Source organism: Haliaeetus albicilla, chromosome 4 (assembly GCF_947461875.1).
Source record: "Haliaeetus albicilla chromosome 4, bHalAlb1.1, whole genome shotgun sequence".
In the NCBI taxonomy this organism is placed as follows: domain Eukaryota; kingdom Metazoa; phylum Chordata; class Aves; order Accipitriformes; family Accipitridae; genus Haliaeetus; species Haliaeetus albicilla.
In genome coordinates, this window is record NC_091486.1 from 2,505,372 (window position 1) to 2,532,103 (window position 26,732).

The window sequence follows — 26,732 nt, forward strand, 5'->3', positions numbered from 1 at the left end:
GAAATCTACTGCATTATCTGACATTATTTTCTTTTGCAGAAATTATACAAAGAAGCCTATGAACAATCAAAAGGAACCAGCATGAATTACTGTGACACACCAAAGTTCCAGATTGATACTGTTCTGAAGAATTTTAGTGATGTATGTATTTGATTTATGTTATGTTGTTCAGTACTGACACTCTTGATTACTTTTGTTTATCAACTTGTGATTATTTTTCCAGGTAAAATATAAAGATGCGTATCAAAAGAATATTTTAGGACACTATTTGGGCAGCTTTGAGGACCCACATCATACACACTGCATGAAAGTTGAAGCTATGAAGAGTGATGTAAGTGTGGCAATCATTCTGTTTTCACCATCATACTTTCATTTCAGAGAAAGCTCAATTATGGTTTCTTACTGAATGTTGATTTTGTTCCTAGAAAAATTACAAAGCAGATTATGAGGAGGAAAAAACAAAATGCTACTTCCCTCAGACCATAACTCAAGAGTATGAAGCTATTAAGAAGTTAGACCAGTGTAAAGATGTAAGTACAGGACAGTAGTGGTTATCAAGTGGCCAGCTACATGCAGAGTAGCTGTTTCTGAGGCATGTGGTAATTTACAGAGTGATTCCTGTTAACTTCAATGATTTTGAATTTGGCCTTATTAGCATATGTGACTTGTAAAAAACATATTCATCTGTATTTTAGAGCCTTTTGTGACATCTAGTGATCAAGACGGATATAGCACAATCTTTTTTTTAACAAGTAAAAACATAAAATTAGAGGAATAGTACCAAAATGAAGAATGAACCTCAAGCATTTACCTGCTTAAGCCAACATATTTTTGCATTAATACTTTAAAAGTACTTTAGTTACTTTATTAATACTAATTTTATTTAATTTACCAATACTTGGAAAATACTTTAAATATATATTTGTATATGATATACTAAAATATATATACTATAATGTGTATAATATATTATAATGTATACTATACATTATAGTATTTATATACCTATAAAATATTTTACATTAATAGTTTAAAAATACTTTAAAAAATTTATTTGCTCTCTGATTATGTTAAAAAGTAACATGAGAACCATTGTGCATGACAGTGCTTATCTGCATGCATGCCATAACTGCTAACCATCCCAAGTAACGCTACATTGCTATGTCTTATAAATAGTTTTGCTTATATGCATTTTCTTCAAATATATTTATTATCTTTCTTCAGCACACCTACAAAAAGCATCCTGATCAAACCAAATTTACTCAGGTGACTGACTCTCCAGTACAGAAGCAAGCACAGATCAATAGCAAACAGCTGAGTGATGTAAGTAAACCTAGAAAACACGTTGCTACACTCTGACATTATCAATTTCTGCACTGTGGCCACCTTCACTTTATCATCCAGTTTTAAGAGAACTCCTGAAATGAATGTATAGGTGAATGTGTGTGCATATACACACACAAAAGCACAAAAGCATTTGTGTGTATTTGCTGTTCTGTTGCAGTGGAAAATCACCTGGAAACTTTTTTTTTTTTTTTTTTTTAGTTTTTCAATTGGCTGTTCATGTCAATTCTTAGTGTGTGTGTTTGTAATTTTGTTTATGTCCATCATTCTTAATGTATTCTTCGCACCAGTTAAGTCAATGGGGTTTATACCATTCACTTGGCAAGGACTAGGATTTTATCTCTTTCTTTGTGAGTGAGGTAACATGAGATCTTTAAGTTCTGTCACTCAGCATTGGGCTGCTAAATTTCTTTCTTTATTTTTCTTTGCAGATAATGTATAAATCCAAAGGTGAAGAAATTATTCACAAGTACCACCTCCCTCCAGATGTGCCCCAGTTTATACAGGCTAAAGTTAATGCCTACAATATTAGTGATGTAAGTATCTTTTGAATCCAGAGCTCTTGATTCAACTTACGATGTGAAGTTTCTGTTAGCTAGAAAGTGTTCATTCAAAATTCACCTTTTCTTCTAGAACTACTACAAAACGGGATTGGAAGAATTAAAATCAAGGGGATATGATCTAAAAAGTGATGCTATTCCTATCCGAGCTGCCAAGGCTGCTAGGCAGGCTGCCAGTGATGTAAGTACATCCTTCCTAAAGGAACTGTTTAATTCAAAAGAGCTTATATAAACAATGTTTGCAATTATGTTTACTAAGGATATCTGAGGGATAACTATTGCCTTTTTTGAGCATGTTATTGGATGTATTTAACACAGTTATTTTTTTATTGGTGTTTCATTGCTTCACTAATGTATTTGTATAATTACCTTTAGAAAAGGCTGTTTCATTATGTAATTCTCTGTGAATAAATAGGCTATCTTGCACTCCAGTATGATTAAGGAAAATCATGAGGAGTAGGCCAGTAATGACAGCTCCAGGAGCAGTCACAGACCCCTGAATTCTCTCTGTCCTTATTATATAGGCCTGACATAAATGAGATAAAAGACTCTAGGACATCCCTGGCTTTTGGGCAGATTCTTGGGGATGGCCTTTTGGAAGTCCCTTAGTATTTTAAGACTCCTTTCCCTCTTATTATCAGTACAAGTGAGATAATGCTACTTTGAAAGCTAACTAACTCGTTTGTGTAGCAGTGGATTGTGAAGAGATAAATGTCTGGTTTTACTAAGATGTATTGTCACTGACTTAAATGTGAGGGATACCCTTTGTAGAAAAAACAGGGTAGCTTTTACTTTTAATTTACTTATTGCTAAGTTACTACACTTAAGATGATATTCTCCGTGTTCTATTATATTTTAACAGGTTAACTATAAAAAAGCCTATGAACTTGCCAAGGGTAAACTTGTTGGCTTCAAAAGCCTCCAAGATGATCCCAAACTCGTTCATTATATGAAGGTAGCCAAGATGCAGTCTGAGCGAGAGTACAAGAAAGATTATGAGAAAACAAAAACTAAGTACAATATTCCACTGGATATGGTCAATGTTGTTGGTGCCAAGAAGGCTCAAGAGATTGCCAGCAATGCTAATTACAAGAACCCCCTACACCACTATACTTACTTACCAGATGCAATGAATGTGGAGCTGACCAAAAATATGATGGAGATTCAGAGTGATGTAAGTAAAACCTCATGTGAACAGAATTTTTTTGAGATGTCTCAAGCAAAAACTGTGAAGACTCAGGAGAGGTCCCTGAATTGTTTTTTCTAATTCCTAACCTTTAAAACATTGTTTTCACTCCTTTATTAGAATGCATACAAAGCAGATTATAATAATTGGATGAAAGGTATTGGTTGGATCCCCATTGGCTCACTAGAAGTAGAAAAAGCTAAAAAAGCTGGAGATGCCTTGAATGAAAAGAAATATCGCCAGCATCCAGACACCATTAAATTTACAAGTGTGGTTGACTCTCCAGTAATGGTCCAAGCCAAACAGAATTCAGTTCAACTCAATGATGTAAGTAGAGAAAGAAATGGGTGTTATATTAAAGTAGAGATGTATCTACTGAAGAGTTTAAGCATTGTCTTTAAAATTTTTTAAAGTAATATTAGCCTGAAAGTGTTTCTCTGTGTTGTCATTGTTTTGTGCTCAGATTTTGCCTCGTATATGTCTGCAAATCTCTATGGAAATCATGTGGCTCTTTCAGTTCACATTGGCTGATTCTGTCCATTTATATTTTAAGTATATTTGAAATACGTTTGATTTAAAAAATGTGAAATTTTCAAATTGTTTATTGATGTTGTACCACCTACAATAATGAATGAATTACATAATGTTTGATGAATCACAGTATGTCAATCATTATAAACCAGCAAGCTGTTTTATGTTACACTCACCTACCATCCCTTATTATCCCACTCTTTCAGAAATGGGATTTTATGTCCCATTAAAGGGCTTAATTTTACTGAGTAAAGACTGCGTAGAGCTTTTAGGGTCCATTCCTTCTATCAACAAGATCGACAATTCTGTATGAAAAGTGCAGCCTCAATCTTTATGAGATAGGTGGCAATGTACATTTAATTGCAAAATCAAACATAAACCCATGGTTAATTTACAGTGAGCTGGGGCTAGCTATACAAGTAAAGAAGTATTTATTTCAGTATCATTTATTTTACAGAAACTATACAGATCTTCTGGAGAGGAAGTTAAACATAAATACACTCTTACCCCCGATGTCCCACAGTTTATCCAGGCTAGATACAATGCAGCTAATGTCAGTGATGTAAGTGACTTCTTTACAACATTTTTTACACAATGTTAATGAATTTTTGAGTACTACGTTACATATATGCTCATATTGCAGATTTCTTTCCCTGATAGGCAGTTCTGTATAATCAACTTGTATCACTGTAATTTTTCATTCTTGGTGTCATTTGAATTTCCAACCAGATAACATTTAATCATGTAATCAATTAATATAATTAATAGATAAATCTGTTCTCAGAAATGAAGACTGATAGTTGTATATGATTCCCACTGCGTCTGCCTTTAAAGAATTGCCTGGAGTAGCTTAGGAGTAGCTTTGACTTGCATATAGTTCACGCGATTACTAGGTTCTCCAGAATAATATAGATTTTCTTTTTTAGGCATATTATAAACAAGGCTACCATGATCTAATAGCTAAAGGGAACAATGTATCACTCGATGCTATTCCAATTACTCGAGCCAAGGCTTCAAGAAACATTGCTAGTGATGTAAGTATCTGTTCCAGGTATAATTTTCTTAGGCATTTAGTAAAAAAGTTGTCCATTGCAGGCCATATGGTAGACCTCCTATGTTGCATAAGTCTCACTAGAGTCAGTATTATGCGGAAGAGATTCTCGGTCTTTCCCAAAGGCTTAGTTTATGTAGAACTTATTTTATGCTTATCTTGTTTGCTTTAGGTAGGCAAATGCTATTGCACTGTGTTTCTTAACCCACTTTTCACAGGAGAAATTAAATCAGTAGTTCTTCCATTCATTCTGTGACAAATTTCCAGAAAACACACTACATTAACACCTATTCGCAGACCACGAGACAATATGTGCTAAGGGTACTTTTGGTTACACAGTGGAGTAACAAGAAAAGCTAATGTTGATAAATCTTACTGTAGTGTGTGTAACCTGTTGTGTACAGGCTTAGATGGTGGAGCAAGAAAAGCTAATGTAGGTGTAGTCGCTGGGTGGACTCTCCCCTTTTAGGAGAGCTTATCTTTCTGAACTGCTTGCAGCTTCTTTTTCCAATGAAAGTCATGAGAGCATTTTTTTTTTAATTTCGTTTTGCATTAGTGTGGACACCAGTAGTCATGCCACAGTACTTTTTGATCTTTTTCCTCTGTTTCTAGTATAAATATAAAGAAGCATATGAAAAGGCCAAAGGAAAACAGGTTGGTTTCAGAAGCCTGCAAGATGACCCTAAGCTTGTCCACTACATGAATGTAGCAAAGATTCAGTCTGAGCGTGAGTACAAGAAGGACTATGAGAAGACCAAGACTAACTATCATACACCTCCTGACATGTACAGTATCCAGGCTGCTAAACAGTCTCAGGATGTAGCTTCTAATGCCCACTACAAAAATCTGATCCATCACTACACTTATCTGCCAGATGCCATGGACGTTGAGCTGGCAAAGAACATGATGCAAATTCAGAGTGATGTAAGTATTTTAATGATTGCAATTTCATGGATGTTTTCCTGCACACTGTGAAAAATAAGATATGAGTTTATATTCAATGAAAATTGCTATGACTGTATGGGAACGGTCTGTTTTCTTATGTCTTGGGGAAGATCCTTAGAAGTTTTATCAGCTGGTGGTGGCATTTAAAAATACCAAGTTCCAGGTGAGTTCTACTCAAGAGGATTTTGATGTTGGCGTATCAGTGGAGAGCAGACTTCTGGAATATTGAATTCAAATAAACTTTTTTTTCACATTTCCTCAGAAAACTTTATTTAGCAACTAACATAATTTTGTTTTATTCTTTAAGACTTCTTTTAAATTGTTTTGCTTTGTCTTCACATGAGATAGTTAATAATAGTCCAACTATACTATCATATCTATTTCAGATGAAGGAGTGGACAAAACGTAACTGTTGATATTATTAGAAATACATTCTGGAGATCTTTAATATGGGAGATCCCTCCTAGGACATTCTCTGTCCTTCCTGCAGATACAGAGTTTCAAATGGTTGTCTTGGCATATGTGGTTGCGCTCTGCACCTCCTGTATACTGTGGAATTTGACTCTGTATGGATCCCTAAGGAGGACCACTCATTTTAGAGTTAAAACATGGAAGGGTCTTAAAAAAGAGTGTCCACAATATCCTTGCATTCAGACTGTGCCTTGACCCTGCCTGAATGTTTACATGGGATAGCCTTCTGCATATTTTGTAGCCAGGATAAATTTTTCACTTGCAATCTGTGAATTCTGCATATTTTAATGTAGAAGGAAATATAGGAAGAAAACCAAAAATTGAGCCTCTGCTCTGTGGACCTTTGTGTAAGGCCAAGTCTCATAGATTCTGCTGAAACACAGAACAAATTAAACCATGTTAAACGGTCACCATATGGTAGCTTGGAAGTTATTAAGAGTTGAAGGTTGGTGAATTTTTTCACATGGGTAAAAGAAAAGGAAGGTTGATAAATACTGAAGGGGTGTTGCAGTTCATAAGAAATGAATCATGAATCAAAAATACAATAGCTCATTTTCTTCCTTATGAAAACACAGAGAAGCATAAAAAAATACGTTGTTCCCTTCAAGAATTTATAAATTTTTCCTGCTAATGTAGAACACGCTAGCTAGACTATGTGATTATTGTTTCAAACGGAATTATTACAGTTCTGTGGGAAAAATCTAAGTCCATGTTGTCTTTTTCTCCTTCAGAATGCATACAAACAAGAGTATAACAGCTGGTTCAAGGGTATTGGATGGAGTCCTCTCGGTTCGCTGGATGTTGAAACAGCTAAAAAGGCTGGAGATGCATTAAATGAAAAGAAATATCGTCAGCACCCAGACACCATCAAATTTACAAGTGTACCAGATTCAATACCAATGGTTTTAGCTCAGCACAACACCAAGCAACTGAGTGATGTAAGAAATTTTTTATTATTAATGCAATATATTGATTTAATTTTTTTAGCATATTTATGATTTATATGTTAATGATACTCTATCTAAAAAAACCCTTTATATTTCAAAAACTGTAAAAATAGTAAAATTGCAATTTGTTAGTAAGAATTAAGCATTGTTGCTTTGTGTCTATTTGTTAACACTAATATTACCTACCTTGTACTTGTCAACAAGTTTTTTTTTATTTTTCCTTGCAGGTAACCTATAAGCAAGAGGGTGAAAAAATGAAACACAAATACACCCTGGATCCTGATGTTCCTCAGTTTATTCAAGCCAGGGTCAATGCCTTCAATCTGAGTGATGTGAGCATCTAATCAATAGTTTGTTCAATAATATATTTGTCATTTACTTAATAGAAAAAATCACTTTTATTCATTCATGCTATGATATTGAATATAGAAATGCACAAGCTCTGAAATCAGCTAAACTTTTACTTCTAAAAGTCAATGAATTTTGTGCTTGTTAAGCAAATTTTTAAACTGTTCGAGCACTCATGAACATAAACACATTTCAGTGCTTTATTCAAACTACTTGGATAGACTGAACGAGAAAACCAGCACGACTAATTATTCAGATTCCTATAGGTTTGGAGACTTGCGTCATCTACTTTTATATAAAACACATTGCATAGGCAAGCAGTACAAGTTCTCTGTATATTGCTTCCTGCTGCTGGGTGTTGAAAGGAAATTAACTCATCCAGTGGAGACAGTGGCTTTTTCTGCCATTCAGCTACTAGTCTGCCTGTTTTCCATCACTTTTTGCATTTATGCAACACCATAAAGACCTCCACTGATAGTATCAATTTTATTGCCTTTGTGATACTAAATTTTTTGGTGGCATTATCAGGCCTCCAGGAACTAGGTAAAAGCTGACATCTCCTTTAATAGCCTTGAAATACTATTAGTCTGTCCAGACACTAATTGGTAACAAAAAAGCAGCCAGACTGGTTCCTTCAGTCACTTAGGACCACAAGGCCTGATTTTGAAGCTAACAGGAAAAAATTTCTGAAGGTTCAGTCAAATGAAAAATGAGTTTGCTTAAGCAACGGCAAAAATGCCACTGATAGAGTTGTTCCACATAATTGCAAAAAACGCTTACGGAGTTAATGATTTAGCTATCTGAGTTAAACTGGTTGTCTTGAAGGACTCTCCTATCTTTGTAGTAGAATTATTTATCATAATATAACTGTAGTTTATCTACAGGTTAACATTTTTCCCTGCAATTGCACGGCCTAAACTGCATATTTTTATTATAGTTATAGGAATCAAAATATTGGCTTAAGCAACTTTGTTAAAATTGCTACTTGTAACACCGCGAACTCATACCTTTTTTCCCTATAAGGCTAACTACAAAGCAGACTGGAAAAAAACCATTGCCAAAGGATATGATCTGAAACCAGATGCCATTCCTATTATTGCTGCTAAAGCTTCTCGAAATATTGCAAGTGATGTAAGTATAATTTACATAAAGTGGAATACATACCTCTATTGCGTTACAGCTTTCTGTAGCATATTATGCCATAGAACGTATGCTATATACATACGATGACATAGAGACACTTAACTCTGAGAACTGAAACTCTTACACTGTGAAATAACAGGTGAATTCAGATGTTTACGTGAACCTCTGAAAAAAACTGTTTCTTTGGAAATGCATCATAATGTGTGTCAGTGTTAGGGAGCTGGGGCTCGTTGTTGTATGTGCTTCAAGTATTCACCAGCTTATTTGAAAGTTCCTTTGTTATAATTTACCTATGCTGTATTCTTAATTGCTAGAGACCTGTACTACTTGTCTAGCACTCACGAGCTGTACAGAAATGCGGCTGCTTTCAGACAGCTACGTCAGCTGGCAACAGTAAAACTTGGTGTGCTGTTTGACACAAGCTATGAAAGGAGATTTGGAACACAGAAATAAATTCACTAACTTTAGCAAAAGGCTGCAAATGACTTCCATTCCCCACTTAAACATGCCTCCCTCCAGTAGCTGAGTATTGGGCTATCTAATTGTTTGGTAGTCTTGGGCTTTTCAATAATATATTATTATGCTAGTCTTTTAATCAAAAGCTGAATATTTCTGGGAGTTAGAAGACTATGACAGTAAAATGTAATATGGTAGAGCCAATGGTGAGGGAGGGCATGTTAACTGCATATCTAAGTTTAGATCTATACCAGGGGTCAAGACAAGCTTAGAAATCCAGAAATCCTCTTCTTTTTTTTTGACCTAAATAATCCTGTCTGAAAAACAATTTATGAGTTTATAGAATGAACTGCAGTTGTTAAAATATTGAGTTTCAAAGTATTAAAATTATCAAAAGTATGTTTTCTCTTTCCAAAGTGGGTAAGGCTTCCTTTTCCTTTGTCTCTAGTTCAAGTACAAGGAATCATATGAGAAAGAAAAAGGCAAACAGGTTGGATACCGTAGCCTGCAGGATGATCCTAAACTTGTTCATTACATGAATGTGGCCAAAATACAATCAGATCGTGAGTACAAGAAGGATTACGAAGTTACCAAGACCAAATATCATATTCCTTTGGATATGTTCAGTGTGATGGCTGCCAAGCAAGCCCAGGAAGCAGTTACAAACACTGGTTATAAACAGCCAATTCACAATTACACACTCTTGCCCGATGCTGTGAATCTGGAACTATCAAGGAATGTGATGCAGCTTCAGAGTGATGTATGTAATGATTAATCAGCTCATTTTTTTTTCTTCTCATAATGACTGTGTTACACTATTAACCTTTTAAGGTTAAAAAATTAACTCTATTGGATTAACAGTAGATTGAGATGTAAATGTCTGGTCTGGAACCCTGTATTTTCCAGAGATTATCAGAATTACGTGTAGCAGAGAAATTCTAGGGAACTTACCTATCAAGTAAAAACTTTCTTTGTATCTCTACCTGTTCGGCTAATTCTCAGCAAATGAACATGTTTTTCTAATTCGTCTGTTTTTGTAGTTGAATTTGTAATTTTGATGTGTTATTACTGTGATTGTTATTTGTATTGTCAGAGATCCTACGTTACATGGAGTCTAAATTCTGACCATATTTTATTTAAGTTTACTGAAAATATACATTATGTATGTTTGTATTATATCTAGGGATTTGAGATTTATTTATTTTGTTCACTTTTCCTTCCTGCCTCTATCCTCCAACAGATGCATATGCCGTATATGAGAAGGATTCATAAAAAATTCTTTGTAGTTTCCATTAAGTTTTGTGACTTGTTTCCATTTTTTTTCAATAGTGTAACTTTAGGGTCTGCTTTTTTATCCAGAAAGTATTTAGTTTAATCTGCATTATTTAACAGTCCTCTGACAAATTTGAAATTCCCCAAAACATTAATAATCTGATGGAAACTGTTCTTCAGATTCTAAGCATTCCTTGGAGAGAATAATGTGTGTGTTCCCATTGGCCAGCAGATAAAGGATCTAATCTTTAGACACTGTTCTTTTCAAATACAGAAATTTTCATCTCAAGTTTTTTGCTTCCCGACTGTATTTTTATCCAGCTTTGCTGAGTTGGCCGAGCTTGCTTGGCTGTCTAACTCAGGATGTTTGCAAGGAGAGAAGCCTGATGCCTGAGAACAAAGAAATTTTGCCTTGTGTACACATGCTATGAAAGTATATGGTCTTTTTCTCAGACTCTGATATTCTCCCTGTTACTTCTAACACTGCAGTTCAGGAATAGATTTTATTTTGCAGCATTTTGGTACCTTTATCTGCTCTAAAAGCCATGTTATAAAGTATGATTAAATAGGAATGGTGTCTATTCAAGATTGTGCAGAACCAGGCGATTAAGCAGAAGTTGTTGAAACAATTTCTCTGAATTAATTCTACTGTGAACCAAGTCTACTAACAAACAAGTGTGTAATTTAAAAAAATTATTATATTTTTTTCAGATTTTCATATTTACCACTCAAAATTTGTTCTAAGGTCTGTGCATTTGGTTTGTAGTGTGGCTTCTACACATTGGTTTAGTAAAAAGAATTTCTTTATGCCTACCACATCAATAGTTGTTAATGTTATGCTAAAAATTTGGAAAACAGTAGCAGTTATAATAGAATTGTCTAAATTGTCCTTCAAAAATGAATGACCAGGAGAAGTTTTAAGGTCTTATCTGCTTTTATGTATATAGGCATTCTAATTTTCCTTGTCTCACTGTCTTTTTCCTTGTTTATTTTTTAAAAGAATGCGTACAAAGCAGATTTTAATAACTGGTTGAGAGGAGTTGGCTGGATACCAATTCAGTCGCTGGATGTAGAAAAGGCCAAAAAAGCTACAGAGATTCTCAGTGAGAAGAAGTATCGTCAGCACCCAGACAAGCTGAAGTACTCTATTACAATGGATGCAATGGAACAAGTGCTAGCTAAGCAAAATGCCAAGACCATGAATAAGGTGAGAAGTTGTTCAGATGATCATGACTGAGCCAGAGATTGGATCTTTGTCTTGCAGAGCTGTGGGGCAGGTGCATTCCCACTGAAGTAATTAGAATTTCAAATGGGTGTAGTGGTTTTCTTTGTTAAGAGTGGACACTAAGAGATGATGGAAGCCTCAGACTGTATTCATAATTAAGGGACTTTTCTGTTTATAAAGATTAAAGATTTCTCCTTTGTGTATGTGATTTGGTAACCTTTGCTCTTTTTCTGCAGAAAGTAGTATTCATAATCAGTGAGCTGAAAAAACCCTGAAATTGTCAGTTTTGTACAAGCTTCCCTGAAAAGTGGAGTTCTTCAAATTTGTCCCTAGTTATCTGGGACACCACTGATCCCTATTTGGCATGGAAAGGGGGTGTGTGGGGAAAAAAAAAAAATGCTTTGCATTAAGGCAGGGTTAGAATGCAGACAGAAAACTTTCAGTTTCAATATTTATTAGCTATCAAAACATACTTTGCAAATTTCTCAAATAAAGTACTAAAGAAAGAGGAGGAATATAATATTGCCACTCAGCAGTTATATTTCTGAAGGTTATTTGTAGTGCTTATGAAACTTTACTGTAAAATATTATTGCTTGCAGATGAGCAAAACAAAGGCAAGGTCTTATTTTATGAGTGCAATGCCTTTTCAATGCTAAATATTACTTTGCAATTGCAGAGGCTCTACACTGATAAATGGAACAAAGAGAAGACCAGCATTCATGTTATGCCAGATACTCCAGAAATTCTGCAGTCTAGAGTGAACCAGGTCACAATGAGCAATGTGAGTTACCATGCTTATAGCGGGCATTCAGTGTCGGCTGCATAGATCAAACATTGGTTTAAATTTTATGTCGTTGGAAAATATTTTAATTGAGATGTAGGGTACTTCAGTAGTTCTGCCTTCATAATGGAGTACCTGTTCTCTTTTACATTTTAAATTAGAAACTTTACAAAGCTGCATGGGAGGAAGACAAGAAGAAAGGTTATGATATGCAGCCAGATGCTATTCCAATAAAAGCAGCCAAAGCCTCCAGAGACATTGCAAGTGATGTAAGTTTGATTGTGTGATAGTACTCAGAGTAGCTGCAAAGACAGAACATTTTTTAAGTGCTCTGTTATGCGCAAAAGTGGTTTTTTAAGCATCTTGCGTTGTCTAGGTTTAAGTTATACGCTTGATGGGATAAACCTTTGCAGTACTTGCTCTCCAGTGGAGTTAAACTGAATTGTGCTTTTTTGCTCTTTGTTCAGCAAGCTGCTGAGCTTCATGTGCCTGTGTTCAGTGGGCTATTTTGTAAGACTGTGAATGTTTAAATGACTAAACCTGGTATCTTGTGATGAAAAAGAACAAATGTTTTCAGAGATAAAATTGAGTTTAACAGTGCATTTTTTTTATTTAAGTTTTTGCTGTTCTCTCTCTTTCCTGCTGTCAGTATAAATACAAACTAGCCTATGAAAAAGAGAAAGGAAAGCATATTGGGTTCCGTAGCCTTGAAGACGACCCCAAGCTGGTGCACTTCATGCAGGTGGCTAAGATGCAGTCTGATCGTGAATACAAAAAAGATTATGAAAAGTCAAAGACTAATTTCCATACTCCAGTTGACATGGTCAGTGTTGTGGCAGCCAAGAAAGCACAGGAAGCGGCTACAAATGCAAACTACAAAAACTTGATCCATACCTACAATGTTTTGCCTGATGCTATGAGTCTTGAATTAGCCAAAAACATGATGCAGATACAAAGTGATGTAAGTGAGAGATTCTTCAACCTTTGCATTGCGAATACAATGATGCTTAGTTTATGAAAGCATACTGTAAGATAAATAGTACTGTTAGTGAAAGTAGTTCAGTTGTATACTAAAAAGTAGTAAATTAAATGAGACCTTCAGCAATGATAGCCATTGTATTTTTCTAAGACTCTGAAATATTAAATTATGCCTGTTGCTAAAGAATTTGGGCTCAGAAACAAGTACTTTTATACATAAAGTGAAATGGTTATTTACTGCTTACATTGTCCCATCAGGCTTTTCAGGAGCAATAGCTGTGTGCAGGCCAAAACAGGAAAAGCTTGCCTTTTCATTAATAGTTTTATCTTGTACTTCCAAAAAGATACCTTTTCAGAAGAAGGGGAAACCAGCTAAGTAGCTATAGTCTCAGATTTTCTGGGATGTTTAACCTCTAGAGAGGAGGGCCTTTTTTTCTCAGTATAGTAGTTCAAGATAATCCCCTTCTTCAAGAGGGCCTTAGCATGTAATCTCATGTGAGCAATCTATATACGTCATAAGGAGGATCTGAACATTGTATAAAAGGTGGAGTAATAAAATACAGACATCACTGTAACAAATGTGTTTCTAAATAAACCCTGAATGCATCTTGATACTGTTTGCTTCTTTGTAGAATAAGTGCATTTGAAATCTAATATTCATTAAACACAGAAGGAAGTGTCATGATTTACAGACTTTTTCATGCATCTGATTATTTTCTTATCTTTCTGCCTCCAGAATCAATACAGAGCAGAATATGATGAAAGTATGAAGGGTGTTGGATGGATGCCACTGGGCTCCCTGGAAGCTGAGAAGAACAAAAAGGCGATGGAAATTGTTAGTGAAAAGAAGTATCGCCAGCATCCAGACAAGTTGAAGTATTCTGTTCCTATGGATTCCATGAACATGGTCTTAGCTTTAAATAATGCTAAAATCATGGATGAGGTAAGAAAGTGTTCATCAAAATTCATTTAAGCTTGCAGAAGTAAGAAACAAACTACACCTGATGTAATAGTCTATCTTATTGTATGCGTAGCTTTGGAAATCATCAATTTTGGCAGCTAATGAATATACTTGACTATCATTGTATTTCATCTTAATAGACCTTTGATATACCTGAAAGCAAAGCATAACACTAATATTTCTAAGCAATACATATAATGACAGACCTGGGGGTCACATTTTATTAATAAAGCTTACCCAAGATAAGTGATTATAGACTTCTAGTAGTTTGAATCTAGGGGCTAAAAATACTGGAGTGATCCCTTTCAGAAATAGGATTTAAACTTTTAAATGTAGAGTCTGTTTCATCTGATACCTGTTATGTTAATATGAAATTGCTTCATGATATTAATGCTTTTATAATGAGATTTTTTTTCTGATTCTCCTGCTGAACTGATGTAATCTGCTGGTGTTCTTTAGAAAAGTCTAGACTTCATGTGCATTGTAGTTACAGAGACCATCAGAATCTTATGTGCACTTTCCTTAGCTCTATTTCCTCTAAGAAAAGCTCTATTGCCTCTCTCAACTGATACTTATTTTCCAGGAGACAACCTAATAATCTTCTACCTCTAACAATTTTTTTTTTTTTATACTTTCTGGCTTGGCTTTTAGTTGTGAGTTAACCCTGGTAGGCAGCTAAGCACCACACTGCCACTCGCTCCCTTCCTCCCCTCCCCCACAGTGGGATGGGGGAAGAGGAAAGGCACAGTTAAAGCAAAAAAACCCCTTGTGGGTCAACATACAAAAATGTTTAATAAGCAAAGGAGAAGTGGAAGAAGAGAGAAAGAAAACAAGTGATGCAAAAGCAATCACTTGCCACCTCCCACGGGTAGACTGATGCCCAGCCAGTTCTTGAGCAAAAGATGTCTAACCTCTCTATACCCCTTCCTCTCCCTTTTTATTTGCTGAGCGTGATGTTATATGGCATGGATTATCTCTTTGGTTAGTTGGGTTCATCTGCCTGATTATGTCCCCTCCCAACCTCTTGCACATCCCCAAGTCTATTCACTGTGGGGACAGAGAGAAACAGAGAAGGCCTTGATACTGTGCAAACACTGTTCAGGAACAGCTAAAACATTAGTATGTTATCAGCATTGTTTTAGTCACAAATCTCACACACAGCACTGTTCAGGCTGCTATGCAGAGGATTAACTCCATCACAGCCAGACCCAGTATATTTTGAAACCTATTGTTTTCTGCGGTTCAATGTGCTTGAATACACTGCTGGGCAAGAGATGAGCAATAAAATACTCTAGCAAGATTGGTATTTCTTCCACTTTAATTTCGTCCTCACACAATTAACTTCATACTGATTCACGCTGCTTTTAGGTGCTAAAATAAAAAGAGAAATGTTCCTACCCTGTTAGTAGTTGCATCATTGTAACGAAAGTTTATATTTCAAATAGGAAATATTCTTTTAAATTGTTTTATTTAATTTTTTGGTTATGTTGACATCTCTTTTTTTTTTTTTTTTTTTTTTTTATCCTTCCAGCACAAGTACAAACAAGCATGGGAAGAAGACAAAAAGAAAGTTCACATCACACCAGATATTCCACAGATTGCTTTAGCAAAAGCTAATGCCTTTAATTTAAGTGATGTGAGTACTGTTTGTAGCACTATGACGTTGCTCTTATTTTTTTTATTAGGAAGAAGTGAGATGACAGCATACACAGTCTCCCTAATTCTCATTTTGCTAACCTGTAGTAATTTCACAAAAAGCTATTTGTTTTCCTTTTTCCTCTTTCTTCACCAAAATTAAATACCAAAAGTTGCCAAGAAAAAGCCATAATATTTATAGGCAGATTATGTTCATGTAGGTCATTAAAATATAATAGTTACTAACAAAATAGTAGAGTTTGAGTACTATCCTTGTTTGTTACTGTATTTATTATTTTATTTCCCCACATACAGTTTTGTACTGGATTCAAAATTCTTGCAGATTGAACCTATTCTTTCAGTAACAGGTGATATTATATACAGTTTTTCAGTAGCTAGTTGTTAAATCTGCATATGCTAAATAAAGTATTGTTTGTAATTGTGCACATCTTTAATGTGCACAGAAATAGAAATATTTATCTCATTTTTTTAAAAGGCTGACATCCTTATAGATGTAACTTTTCACCAATACTTGTGCATGTGGGAAACAAATGCAATTTCTTGCTCTTTTGTTATGGGTTATTGTTACTGATTATAGTGCAGTCCAGCTGCATTGAGGTATGAATACTAGGATTGGTGTTAATTTTGAAGGAATATTCATCTCTTTGTGTCCCTGAGTGCCTTGAACAACTGTTCAAGGAATGCTAAACATATGAGTAGTCTGTGTTTCAAGTTATCATGTAAAATTAATAGACTTTTGTTTAAGTGAGTGTGCTGTGCTTTGCTTTTTTAAAGGATATTTCTCTTCTTTCTTTTCACAGAAAATGTACAGACTTTCATTTGAAGAATCTAGGAAGAAAGGGTATGATCTCAGAGCTGATGCTATCCCTATTAAAGCTGCCAAAGCTTCTAGGGATATTGCTAGTGATGTAAGTTTTTGAAAGAAAAGATGATCCATTTCAGATATTGTAAAACATTCATTTCTTGACACAATTCAGTTTTATATGCCAAATATATGAAGTCTCCTTATTCTCTTGCTTGTAAATAATTCTGACATATTTGTTAAATATTCTAATACATTTTCTAGGAGGGTTAAAGAACAATTTCTTTGTTAGAAAGGTAAGGAGATATATGAGGGACTGTTAGAAAAAAAAAAAAAAGGCAGTTCATTCCTCAGTGTGATGGTGCTTGGATACTTTATAAATGTATGTTGTGTATTTGTAGTTCAGACAGAATGTTCAGAGGTCATTCTTAGAAATATTTGAAAAGAACAGATACAGACTTAAATTATTTTTACTGCTGTAGTACAATTATCTTTATTCCTTTGGTGAAAGTCCCATTAAATTTCTTCATGCAGAGAATACAAGCTTCTGAAATCAGGACCATTCTGAAATCCTGTGTATCAGTGATGAGGGATTTGCTGTGGCAGGGGCAAATCCAGCCTAAGAAAGGGGTGAAGTTAGGGCCTGAGGACATGTTATTTAACCCACCATTTTTTTTTGACAACATAGGGGATGTTGCAGCCACTGCAAAGGCAATTTGCTGTGCCACTGCTCTAAGTTTGAGAGGAAGATACTTCCATTCTGAGTTCTCTTCAAGCAGTAAGCAGTGAAGGAAAAAGGAATTGATACTTGGTCTGTGTAGTTCATTGTCCAGGGTTGATTAGAGGTTGAGGAAGGGGTTAAGAATTTGAACCACTGGTTTTATTAAACAAAAAAAGTGCAAAAGATCTTGGGAAGTGTCTTGAATTTTCTAATCATTTGTACAAGTGAACCTAATGGAAGTGATGATTAAATGTTTGGGTTTATGGTTAAGTCTTTAGATAGGAACTCAAGTATTCTGAGTATGGTGCAGAGTACCACAAAAATAGTTACCCAAGGCAAATATTGGAAGCAGGATAGCAATAGTAACAGAGAACTGTGTGGGTTATAGTGTTTGTGATACCCATATTAGCTCTAAAATGAGTTATCTTTAAACTATAGTGTTAAAGAATAAAAGGTGCGCTTTTTCCAAAGAACTGTCTTCAGCAAACGAGATCTTTTGTGTTCCTTTGCCTTTTGCTTTCTGTCAGTATGTTTCGTATTTTCATTGGGTCATTTATAATGAGATTAGAGGGCAACTGAACGCCAGGTTACATTGAACCTTATGCAGGACCAGAATAAACTATTGTAAGGAAATTTCATTTATTAAGAAAGTATTTTAAATATACTGCTTTTAAAAGGGATGCTAGACATCTGTTTTGCTTTAGAGTGCGCCCTGAGAGTAAGTGGACAAACCCACCACCTCTATATGCTTTGTGATGTTTTCTTAACAATGTAAAAACCTTATTTTAATCTAAGTTTTGTGGGTTTTTCCTTATAATATAGATATTTCTTATTAAACAAATGAAGTAGAATTAAAGTCTTTGTCTCTGTTCTCTTTACAGTATAAATACAAATTAGGTTATGAACAAGACAAGGGAAAACTTGTAGGCTTCCGCAGCCTTCAGGATGATCCCAAACTTGTCCATTATATGCAAGTGGCTAAGATGCAGTCTGATCGTGAATACAAGAAGGCTTATGAGACGAGCAAGACACATTACCAAACGCCTTCTGATACACTGAGCATCGTGGCAGCTAAGGAGGCACAAGATCGTGTAACCAATACTAACTACAAACGACTGATTCACCAATATATGCTTCTACCAGATGCAATGAGTTTAGAACTGTACAGAAACATGAATCAGATACAAAGTGATGTAAGTTTCTGTTTTCTTTGTGTCATTCACAGCTGTGACTTTTTTTCCCTGTTTTTTTCATTATGTCTGTGTTTTGGAAACAACAGAATTATTTTGTGTGAGCCATTTGTAAATTGTAAAATTTCCTGTTGTGTTCTGTTTGGCAGAATGAGTACAAGCAGGATTACAATGAGTGGTTCAAAGGTATCGGTTGGAGTCCTGCTGGTTCTCTGGATGTGGAGAAATCTAAGAAAGCCACAGAAATTGCAAGTGATCGGAAATATCGCCAGCATCCCAGCATGTTCCCCTTTACAAAACAGAATGATGCCATGGACATGGTCCTTGCAAAGCAGAATGCAAATATAATGAACAAAGTGAGTATTTATGGGGAAAATTAGGCAGACATTCACATATAATCCCTTTCAATAAACAGTCTATAAGTCTCTGTCACCACCTTTATGTTGCAGTGTTTCCCTGGGAAAAACAAGTGTCACTTAATGTTTCATCTTTTTTCATTTTTTTTCTTAATGAAACACTCAGTTACTGATAAATGGCATTGGTTAAATAGATCTCTTCTCATTTTTTTTCATTGCTACTTCTCCAACCTCTGTTCTCATTCTTGTATAGAAATTACTGGCCCTGAAAATCTTGATAGTTGGACTTCATTAGAAGCAAGACTGGGTCCTAATTCAGCTGATTCTGGATTAGGTCATTACATAGTAAAATAAATCTAAGTCAGCACCTTCATCTTTTTACGCATCGATATCCAAAGGGTGCAAATGGAAAGGTGAAAACCCCAAAAGAGCCATCCTTTGTCATTTATATTAACACATCTGATGTTACTTTTTTCAATAGCATGCATATACTCAAGCTTGGGAGAAGGATAAAATTCAGGTTCATGTGATGCCAGATACACCAGATATTCTACAGGCAAAACAGAACAAGGCGAACTACAGTCAGGTAGAGTTTTTTAATACTTCCTATTACATTTTAAATTAATACCTACTTTCTTCAAATTGAAAGGTGCCTCCCATTTCAAAATAAGTAATGAATTTGTATAAGTTAGAAGAAACAGAATGGGGGATTTAGAACAGAGGCTAGAATTTTTACATGAGTGATATTTTCAGAGTAGCAATAAGTGCCATCTTCAGGCTAGTGAAGTAACAGCCTGAATTACCTTATAGTGTATGGAAAATATAAATCCTGTTTTTGAAATCTGGATGTGCATAGTCCATACATACTCTATGCTTACCATAGAAATCAAACATGTTAAAAATTCTTTACTATAAAATTAAAAGTTCATTGTGTATATTTTTAACTTAACATATGGGAAAAGAAATGCATGCAGTGATTCTAATTTTTCTGTCAGCTTTCAAATATGAGAAAGTGGCAGTTGTGCCAGTGTAAAATATTGCTTTGCATGATTGCTCAGAGACAAATCTTTGACTTGCAAGTGCTGGTACGTAAAATCAACTGTGCACAAACTGAATTGACTATTAAATGGCTACATTACTGCCTTATTAATTAATAAGTTTTATTAAGCCAATTGAAGAGTTTTCAGTTATCCCAGATATCTTGGGAATTTGAAAAATATATAAGTTTCAAATCCCCAAGATATGATATAGTAGGAAGCTGCTGCAGTAACGAAAAACTATTTAGTCACTAGCCTAAGACTTGGAAGACCCGCGTTCCTTGCTTAACAGTTTCCCATTTCTCAGTTCCTGTTCTAGTAGCCCTTCTCTCGTAACTGAAGCCTGTGAGGTGACCAGAATTTGGTAATATGGATCATTAGCATATCTAAATAGAAGGTGACTTACGTATTACTAAGACTTTTTAATTAATACTGTTTTCAATTTTAGAAACTATACAAGCTTGGCTGGCAGGAAATGATAAAGAAAGGCTATGACCTCACACCTGAAGCCATTTCAGTGAAAGCTGCCAAAGCTTCAAGGGACATTGCAAGTGATGTAAGCAACATTTCTAATTCAATATGACATACACTTTATCAAGTTGCTATAACCTACAGAGTCGCACTAGATTGAGATACACCTCTCTGCTAAGGTGTGGCTTGGAGTAAAAAACGAAATTGCTGACAAAACTCTTTCCTGATCTGTTCTTGTCAGTGAAGAAAACAATTTAAAAAGGGTTGCTCTGGCATCTTGACAATTCCAGAGATTGTGGTCCACCCCATGAAGTGGCTAGTCATACAAATTTAGGAGTTGTCTGCTCTTTTGGATGTTGCATTTTCAGAGCAGCAGCAGATTTGGTCCAATTAGCTGATCCCAGTGCCTATACTGAGAAATCCTATTTACAACTCTGAAACAGTGATGACACATGTATTGCTGTTATCATCACTTGGTATGAATACAACTCCTGCATTTATGGAAGAGATTTTATTAATCATTAGGAAATTACTCCAATGCTTAAGCATCTGCTTTTTTAATTTCTGATTATTTTATTAATCAAAATATTTCAGTGTGTCAGCATTTAGTTCTGAACAGTATGACTATATGAATCAGATGGCACAGAAGACCATTCTTCTAGCCATGCACTCTTCCTCTCCAGGGACTCTGTTCATTCACAGGGAGAGCATTCACTGACATCAAGTAATGCACGTTAATTAAGGGGCTACTAAAACTTTACAGGACATGCCATAACAAGTTGCTCATTTCATGGGTAATGAGAAACATAGAACTGAGAGAGTATATTGATATTTGCTTATATATTTTACCATTGTCTGTTTCTTACTGTAATTTCAATAATGCAATCTTTATAATTTTAGTACAAGTACAAAGAAGGTTACCGCAAGCAGCAGGGACATCACATTGGATTCCGCAGCTTACAGGATGATCCTAAGATGTTGTGGTCTATGCAAGTAGCTAAGATGCAGAGTGAGAGAGAGTACAAGAAAGATTTTGAAAAGTGGAAGACAAAGTTTAATATGCCCGTGGATATGTTAGGCTTTGTTCTGGCTAAGAAATGTCAGGAATTGGTTAGTGATACAGACTACAAACATGTGCTGCACCGCTGGACTTGTCTGCCAGACCAGATTGATGTCACCCAGGCAAAGACGGTTTACGAACTACAGAGTGATGTAAGCTCCCTCTGGATTTAATTAATTTATTTTTTTGTAAGATATTTACTGCTTATTGAAAAGTATCTTTAATAACTCTCTTTTGATGCCAGTATAGATCAGATTGAAGCTAAAATACCCGTTAGTCTTTTAATATGGTTTAATAAATGAACAGGGAAATAATATTTTATGGTTTTGATTTTTTTTCCTTAACAGAATGTATATAAGTCAGATCTACAATGGCTCAGAGGGCTTGGATGGAGTCCTTTAGGATCTTTGGAATCTGAAAAGAACAAGAAAGCTTCTGAAATACTGAGTGAAAAGAAGTACCGGCAGCACCCGGATACTATTAAGTTCACAAGTATCCCAGATGCCATGGATATCACTTTAGCAAAATCTAATGCCAAAAATAGAAGTGATGTAAGTTGCCTCTAGACACAGAACAAGTGATTCAATAAATGAATGCATTAGTATACATTTGTTAAAAAGATCTCCATATCAGAACATGTGCTTAAAATATACAAATATCAGATGTTTACAATTAGCGCCTTACTGTTCAGTTGTAAATAACTGCTAGGACTTGTTCAGAAGATTAAGGTCTCTAGCGCTGTATAACTTATTCAGTAATAACTATAAATGAGACCCTTACTATATAGTATGTAAATGTATTGTCATAATGCTGTTTCCTTGACATTTCGTAGATGTAAGAAAAAAAACGAGGTGGTATTTCAGTAAGAAGTCATTGTATTATTTGATTTTAATACCTTGTGTTGTTTACATTGGTCATGCTTGCATAGTACATCTTTGCTTTGCTATTGTAGAGAAAAGCTAAACTGAATTTACTGCTGTGCATGTAAGCCTTTTATCAGACAAGGTATTTTTGTTTGTGTCTCTTTTCAGATACTGTATAGAGAGGCTTGGGACAAGGACAAGACTCAGGTTCACATCATGCCTGATACTCCTGAAATTTTGCTGGCTAAATCAAACTTAATTAACACAAGTGATGTAAGTGTGTCTCCACAATGTTTCTTTTATGGAATTTGGAATTATCCATCGTGCCTTTAGTTTAAAAAGTAGAGTAATTCTGCAATTCTAACAGCTGTAAGCACACCTGTGATCTTTTCCTGTGAAAATTGTTATGCACTGGGAAGCCCAAGTGGAACTGCTAAAATACAATTTTATTTTAGGAATCGGAGTTGCGAGAATATAAAAAATACCAAGAAAATACTCAACACAAGTTAGCAGTTTTCTCTTTCATCCCTACTGATCATATTAACATTGTACATATGTGTTCACTATTGTTAAAATATCTGATTATATTGATTTGCCTCTTTAGAATTACTTAGGATTGTGTAATTTACATCAAATTCCTGGTTATAATGGGACAAATATAGACTACATGCAAAGGTAAAGAAATGTTAGCAGCTCTGTTGTAAGAACTCAAGAAGACAAAAATAATTGCAATTGAAATTGGGTGTAGAGAATAATGGGGTTTTATTATTCACCTCTGTAGAAGACTCTATAAATCATTCAGATTAATATGTTAACTAAAAGAAAATGTTGATCTCGAATGAGTTAATCAGAAAACATACAGATAGTAATTTTTAAGTATTTTATATTATCAATAACAAAATACACATTATTAAGAGCAAGATATGGAATTTAATTTGATGAATGAAACTGTGTTTGGAATCTCATGCTTTATTTTCAGTAGTCAGGGGAGGAAAGTTGTAGTATTGACAAAGTCTTTAGAGAGATTATTTGTGATAAAAACTTTGAATCCTTCTCCAACAGAAACATTACAAGTTAGGATATGAAGAGCTGAAGAGGAAAGGCTATGATCTTCCTCCTGATGCTATACCGATCAAGTCAGCAAAGGCATCCAGAGACATAGCTAGTGAAGTAAGTCTTACAGAGTGAAAATAATACCAAGGCATAGAGCTGGTAGACACTTTTGGATAAAGAAGTTTTTTATATAAAAGGAGGAGAGGTCTAAAATTTTAAGTCTTATATTGCTGCCCTCCCCAGAGGTTGCGTAATTCTTAATGATGTAAAGTTAATTAAATAACTTAGAACAATTTACAACAAGATAGTGTATAATCAATTAATATCTTCTGGACTTGCAATAAAAACATTAAAAATGTTGGAAAAATATGCAAAAAATTAAAATATATTAGATGCGAAAATATTAATCACTATATTAACAATAGAGAAATTTAAATTACAGTGTGAGAAGAGATGATAATTATTGTCTCTGCATTCAATTAGTACCAATACAAAACTGGGTACCGAAAGCAGCTTGGCCACCACATAGGAGCCCGTAACATAGAGGATGATCCAAAGATGATGTGGTCGATGCATGTAGCCAAGATCCAGAGTGACAGGGAGTACAAGAAAGCCTTTGAGAAGACAAAGACACACTTCAGTAGCCCAGTGGACATGCTGGGGATTGTGCTGGCCAAGAAATGTCAGGAGCTGGTCAGCGATATTGATTACAAGCATCTTCTGCATCGGTGGACCTGTCTGCCGGACCAGAACGATGTTGTACAAGCCAGGAAGGTGTACGACCTTCAGAGTGATGTAAGTTGTTCTTTACTGGCTGTGTGAAAAAGAGAAGTCTCTCCTGCATTCTGTTCCTTTGTTGGAGAAGGTCCAGGTGGGGAGCATAAACGCAGGGTGATTCTGTGAGACTGAGACTGTGTGGTGCTGAGACTGTGTGGTGCTGTACTATCTTGCTGAGAGTTGGAGTCGTGAAGAGTCAGAGATGAAGTTTGTGTGGGGTCCTAGTTCATGGTCACAGAAGAGTCCTGTCTTGCCTTGAGCATTTTGCAGGTGGCTGGAGTTCTGTATGGCAGGGGAAGGGCAACGGAGTCAAATATTTTCTTCTGGAGGACTGAGGGTGGGCAAAGGCAAGCCACGTGTGCAGTGGCAAATAGTATGAAGAGCGTTAGGTGATGAGGTATAAGGCTCCTCCTGTGCCACTGCCATCTGGAGCCTGCCAAATGGGGCAGGTCTTTCCTGGGGAGAGTAAGAAGATGTAGGGGGAAGGTTTGTGGATTGCTTGGCACCTGCTTGTGCTGCTGTAGGCACGAGGAGCCAGGTTGTGAGGAGCTGAGTTTAGTGGGAGTCCCTGTGGTGGTGGCTGTTGGGTTGATGCAGGGGAATGTGTTTTGGTAGGCAGAGCTTCCCTAGGGAGGAGGAGGGGTTGGATGGAGTGAGGAGGTTGCTGAGCTGCTTTGTTTCCTTGCCTGTCCTTCAGAACGTGTACAAGTCCGACCTTCTGTGGCTGAGGGGCATTGGCTGGTTCCCCAGTGGTTCGCTGGACGACGAGAAGAACAAGAGGGCGAGCCTCATCCTGAGTGACAAGAAGTATCGGCAACACCCGGACACCATCAAATTCACGAGCATTCCTGACTCGATGCCTATGGTTCTGGCAAAGCACAACTCTGAAATTATGAACCAAGTGAGATTTCCTTGTGTTTGCAGCATGAAGGAAACGAGCGCCTTCCTTTCCCAGGACGTTGGGCGCTCTGCTTCCAGGGCCTGGGTTTTGCAAGTGGGGTGTTGCATCCCCCTCTTGCATGAGGGATTTGTGTTCCTTGTTTTAGATGAAATTCTGTTTTGTGTGGTTGGAGCAGTAATTGGTCGCAGTGCAGACAAGAAAAGGGTGGAGCGTTAGAAAGTTTTGGGAGAAGAAAAGGCATTCCTGAGCCCGTGCAAAGTAGAGGCCCCTTGCTTCAGTTCCTTGAGCTAGGTTGCTCTTTGGGTTTGTCGCCCTGTGCTTGCGTGATCTTATTTTGCGTTGTACTTGTTTTTTCAGCGCGCCTACACGTCAGCCTGGGAGAAAGATAAAACCAGCGTTCACATTATGCCGGATACACCTGGTATTTTGCTAGCCCAGCAGAACAAAGTGAACTTCAGTGAGGTAGGTGTTTGAGCTGGGGTTAGGTGTCTGTCCTGGACACTGCTGTGGCCCGAGAAGCAGCGTTGCTTGAGGGGAATGCTTGTTTTTCTTTCAGAAACTGTACAAGCTTGCGATGGAGGAAGAGAAGAAAAAGGGCTACGACATGCGAGCAGATGCCATTCCTATCAAGTCTGCTAAAGCTTCCAGAGACATTGCGAGTGATGTAAGTACACAGGAGGCCTTGGCAGCACGCCCTACCGGACAGTTTCCAGGTGCTTTCTTTCAGGGGAAGCCCAGGGTTTGCAACCTCAGCCGAATGGAGGCACTGCAGATCTTGCCTGTCGTTACCATTCAGCTAGTCTGCAGATGTTTTGGTTTTGTGGAGTCTGCCTGTAGGTGTCCCTGCATGTTATGGGTGTGCAGCGTTGCGAAGGTCTGCGTAGATGGTGTGGAGAGAGTAACTGTGGGAGCTGAGTGACAGACATAATCCAAAGCAGCGTCCCTCCTGGGCTTGTGGCAGCATCTCCTTGTGCAACGGAGTAGACTTTTGAGGTGGCGTGCTGCCCTCGGTTCTGCCAGTCTGCAGTCCCCTGGTTTTGCAGCTACACAGCTGAGCTGGACCTTAGGAAGGAAAACCCAAAGCAAGTTTTTTGTTATGACCGGGGCATTAACCGTTTCTCTCTGGACTGGGGTCACTGCAGGCCCGTCATTACTGTGCCCCAGAGTATGTTTTCAGGGCTCAGCTCTGCAGGAGCTAAATTTACTCTCTCATATGAGGTTCTGTAGCTCAGGTTTGTTCCCTTACTGTAAGGAGATGTGTTCAATCTCTCCTCAGTCTTGCTTGACATTTCAGTAGGAGGAGGGGGAAGAAGAGTCGTGTTGCCCCTTGTCACTTCCCAAGCTTAGTGAATATAGGCCTGCAGCTGAGGACACACACTGGGCTGGGAGAAAAGACTCCTGAGCCCTGTGCAGGAGAGCCTGGTGCAGTGGAGAGTGTCAGCTGCTGTGGGCTGTGTGGGTGAGTGCAGACAGGTCTGTGCAAGATGAGGCCCAGGTTGCCTGCTGGAGCAGTCCTGTGGTTTTCCCTGAGTTTTGCATCCCAGCTGCTGCTGAGCTGGCCTCTCTCAGTGGGGCTGCTTAGGTTGTGTGGAGACCCTGTCTGCTGGCATGCATTGCTCCTGGTTCCTGAGCTAGCTTGGTTGGA

General features: G+C 36.7%; 1 protein-coding gene across 50 annotated transcripts in view; it reads left to right on the forward strand.

Annotated features, from left to right (window-relative positions):
• The window catches only part of NEB (nebulin), a 130,168-nt gene that overhangs the window by 16,693 nt on the left and 86,743 nt on the right, over positions 1-26,732 (forward strand). For all 50 annotated transcript variants that reach the window (XM_069780649.1, XM_069780656.1, XM_069780652.1 and 47 more), the window contains 34 exons: positions 40-141; positions 224-331; positions 426-530; positions 1,225-1,323; positions 1,776-1,880; positions 1,978-2,085; positions 2,767-3,078; positions 3,211-3,417; positions 4,079-4,183; positions 4,548-4,655; positions 5,285-5,596; positions 6,820-7,026; positions 7,263-7,367; positions 8,407-8,514; positions 9,431-9,742; positions 11,255-11,461; positions 12,157-12,261; positions 12,423-12,530; positions 12,911-13,222; positions 13,976-14,182; positions 15,732-15,836; positions 16,657-16,764; positions 18,261-18,572; positions 18,719-18,925; positions 19,407-19,511; positions 20,411-20,518; positions 21,334-21,645; positions 21,841-22,044; positions 22,525-22,629; positions 23,419-23,526; positions 23,893-24,204; positions 24,884-25,087; positions 25,445-25,549; positions 25,644-25,751. In XM_069780649.1, the coding sequence (XP_069636750.1) occupies positions 40-141; positions 224-331; positions 426-530; positions 1,225-1,323; positions 1,776-1,880; positions 1,978-2,085; positions 2,767-3,078; positions 3,211-3,417; positions 4,079-4,183; positions 4,548-4,655; positions 5,285-5,596; positions 6,820-7,026; positions 7,263-7,367; positions 8,407-8,514; positions 9,431-9,742; positions 11,255-11,461; positions 12,157-12,261; positions 12,423-12,530; positions 12,911-13,222; positions 13,976-14,182; positions 15,732-15,836; positions 16,657-16,764; positions 18,261-18,572; positions 18,719-18,925; positions 19,407-19,511; positions 20,411-20,518; positions 21,334-21,645; positions 21,841-22,044; positions 22,525-22,629; positions 23,419-23,526; positions 23,893-24,204; positions 24,884-25,087; positions 25,445-25,549; positions 25,644-25,751 (5,745 nt within the window). The remainder of the gene's footprint in view (positions 1-39; positions 142-223; positions 332-425; positions 531-1,224; positions 1,324-1,775; positions 1,881-1,977; positions 2,086-2,766; positions 3,079-3,210; positions 3,418-4,078; positions 4,184-4,547; positions 4,656-5,284; positions 5,597-6,819; positions 7,027-7,262; positions 7,368-8,406; positions 8,515-9,430; positions 9,743-11,254; positions 11,462-12,156; positions 12,262-12,422; positions 12,531-12,910; positions 13,223-13,975; positions 14,183-15,731; positions 15,837-16,656; positions 16,765-18,260; positions 18,573-18,718; positions 18,926-19,406; positions 19,512-20,410; positions 20,519-21,333; positions 21,646-21,840; positions 22,045-22,524; positions 22,630-23,418; positions 23,527-23,892; positions 24,205-24,883; positions 25,088-25,444; positions 25,550-25,643; positions 25,752-26,732) is intronic.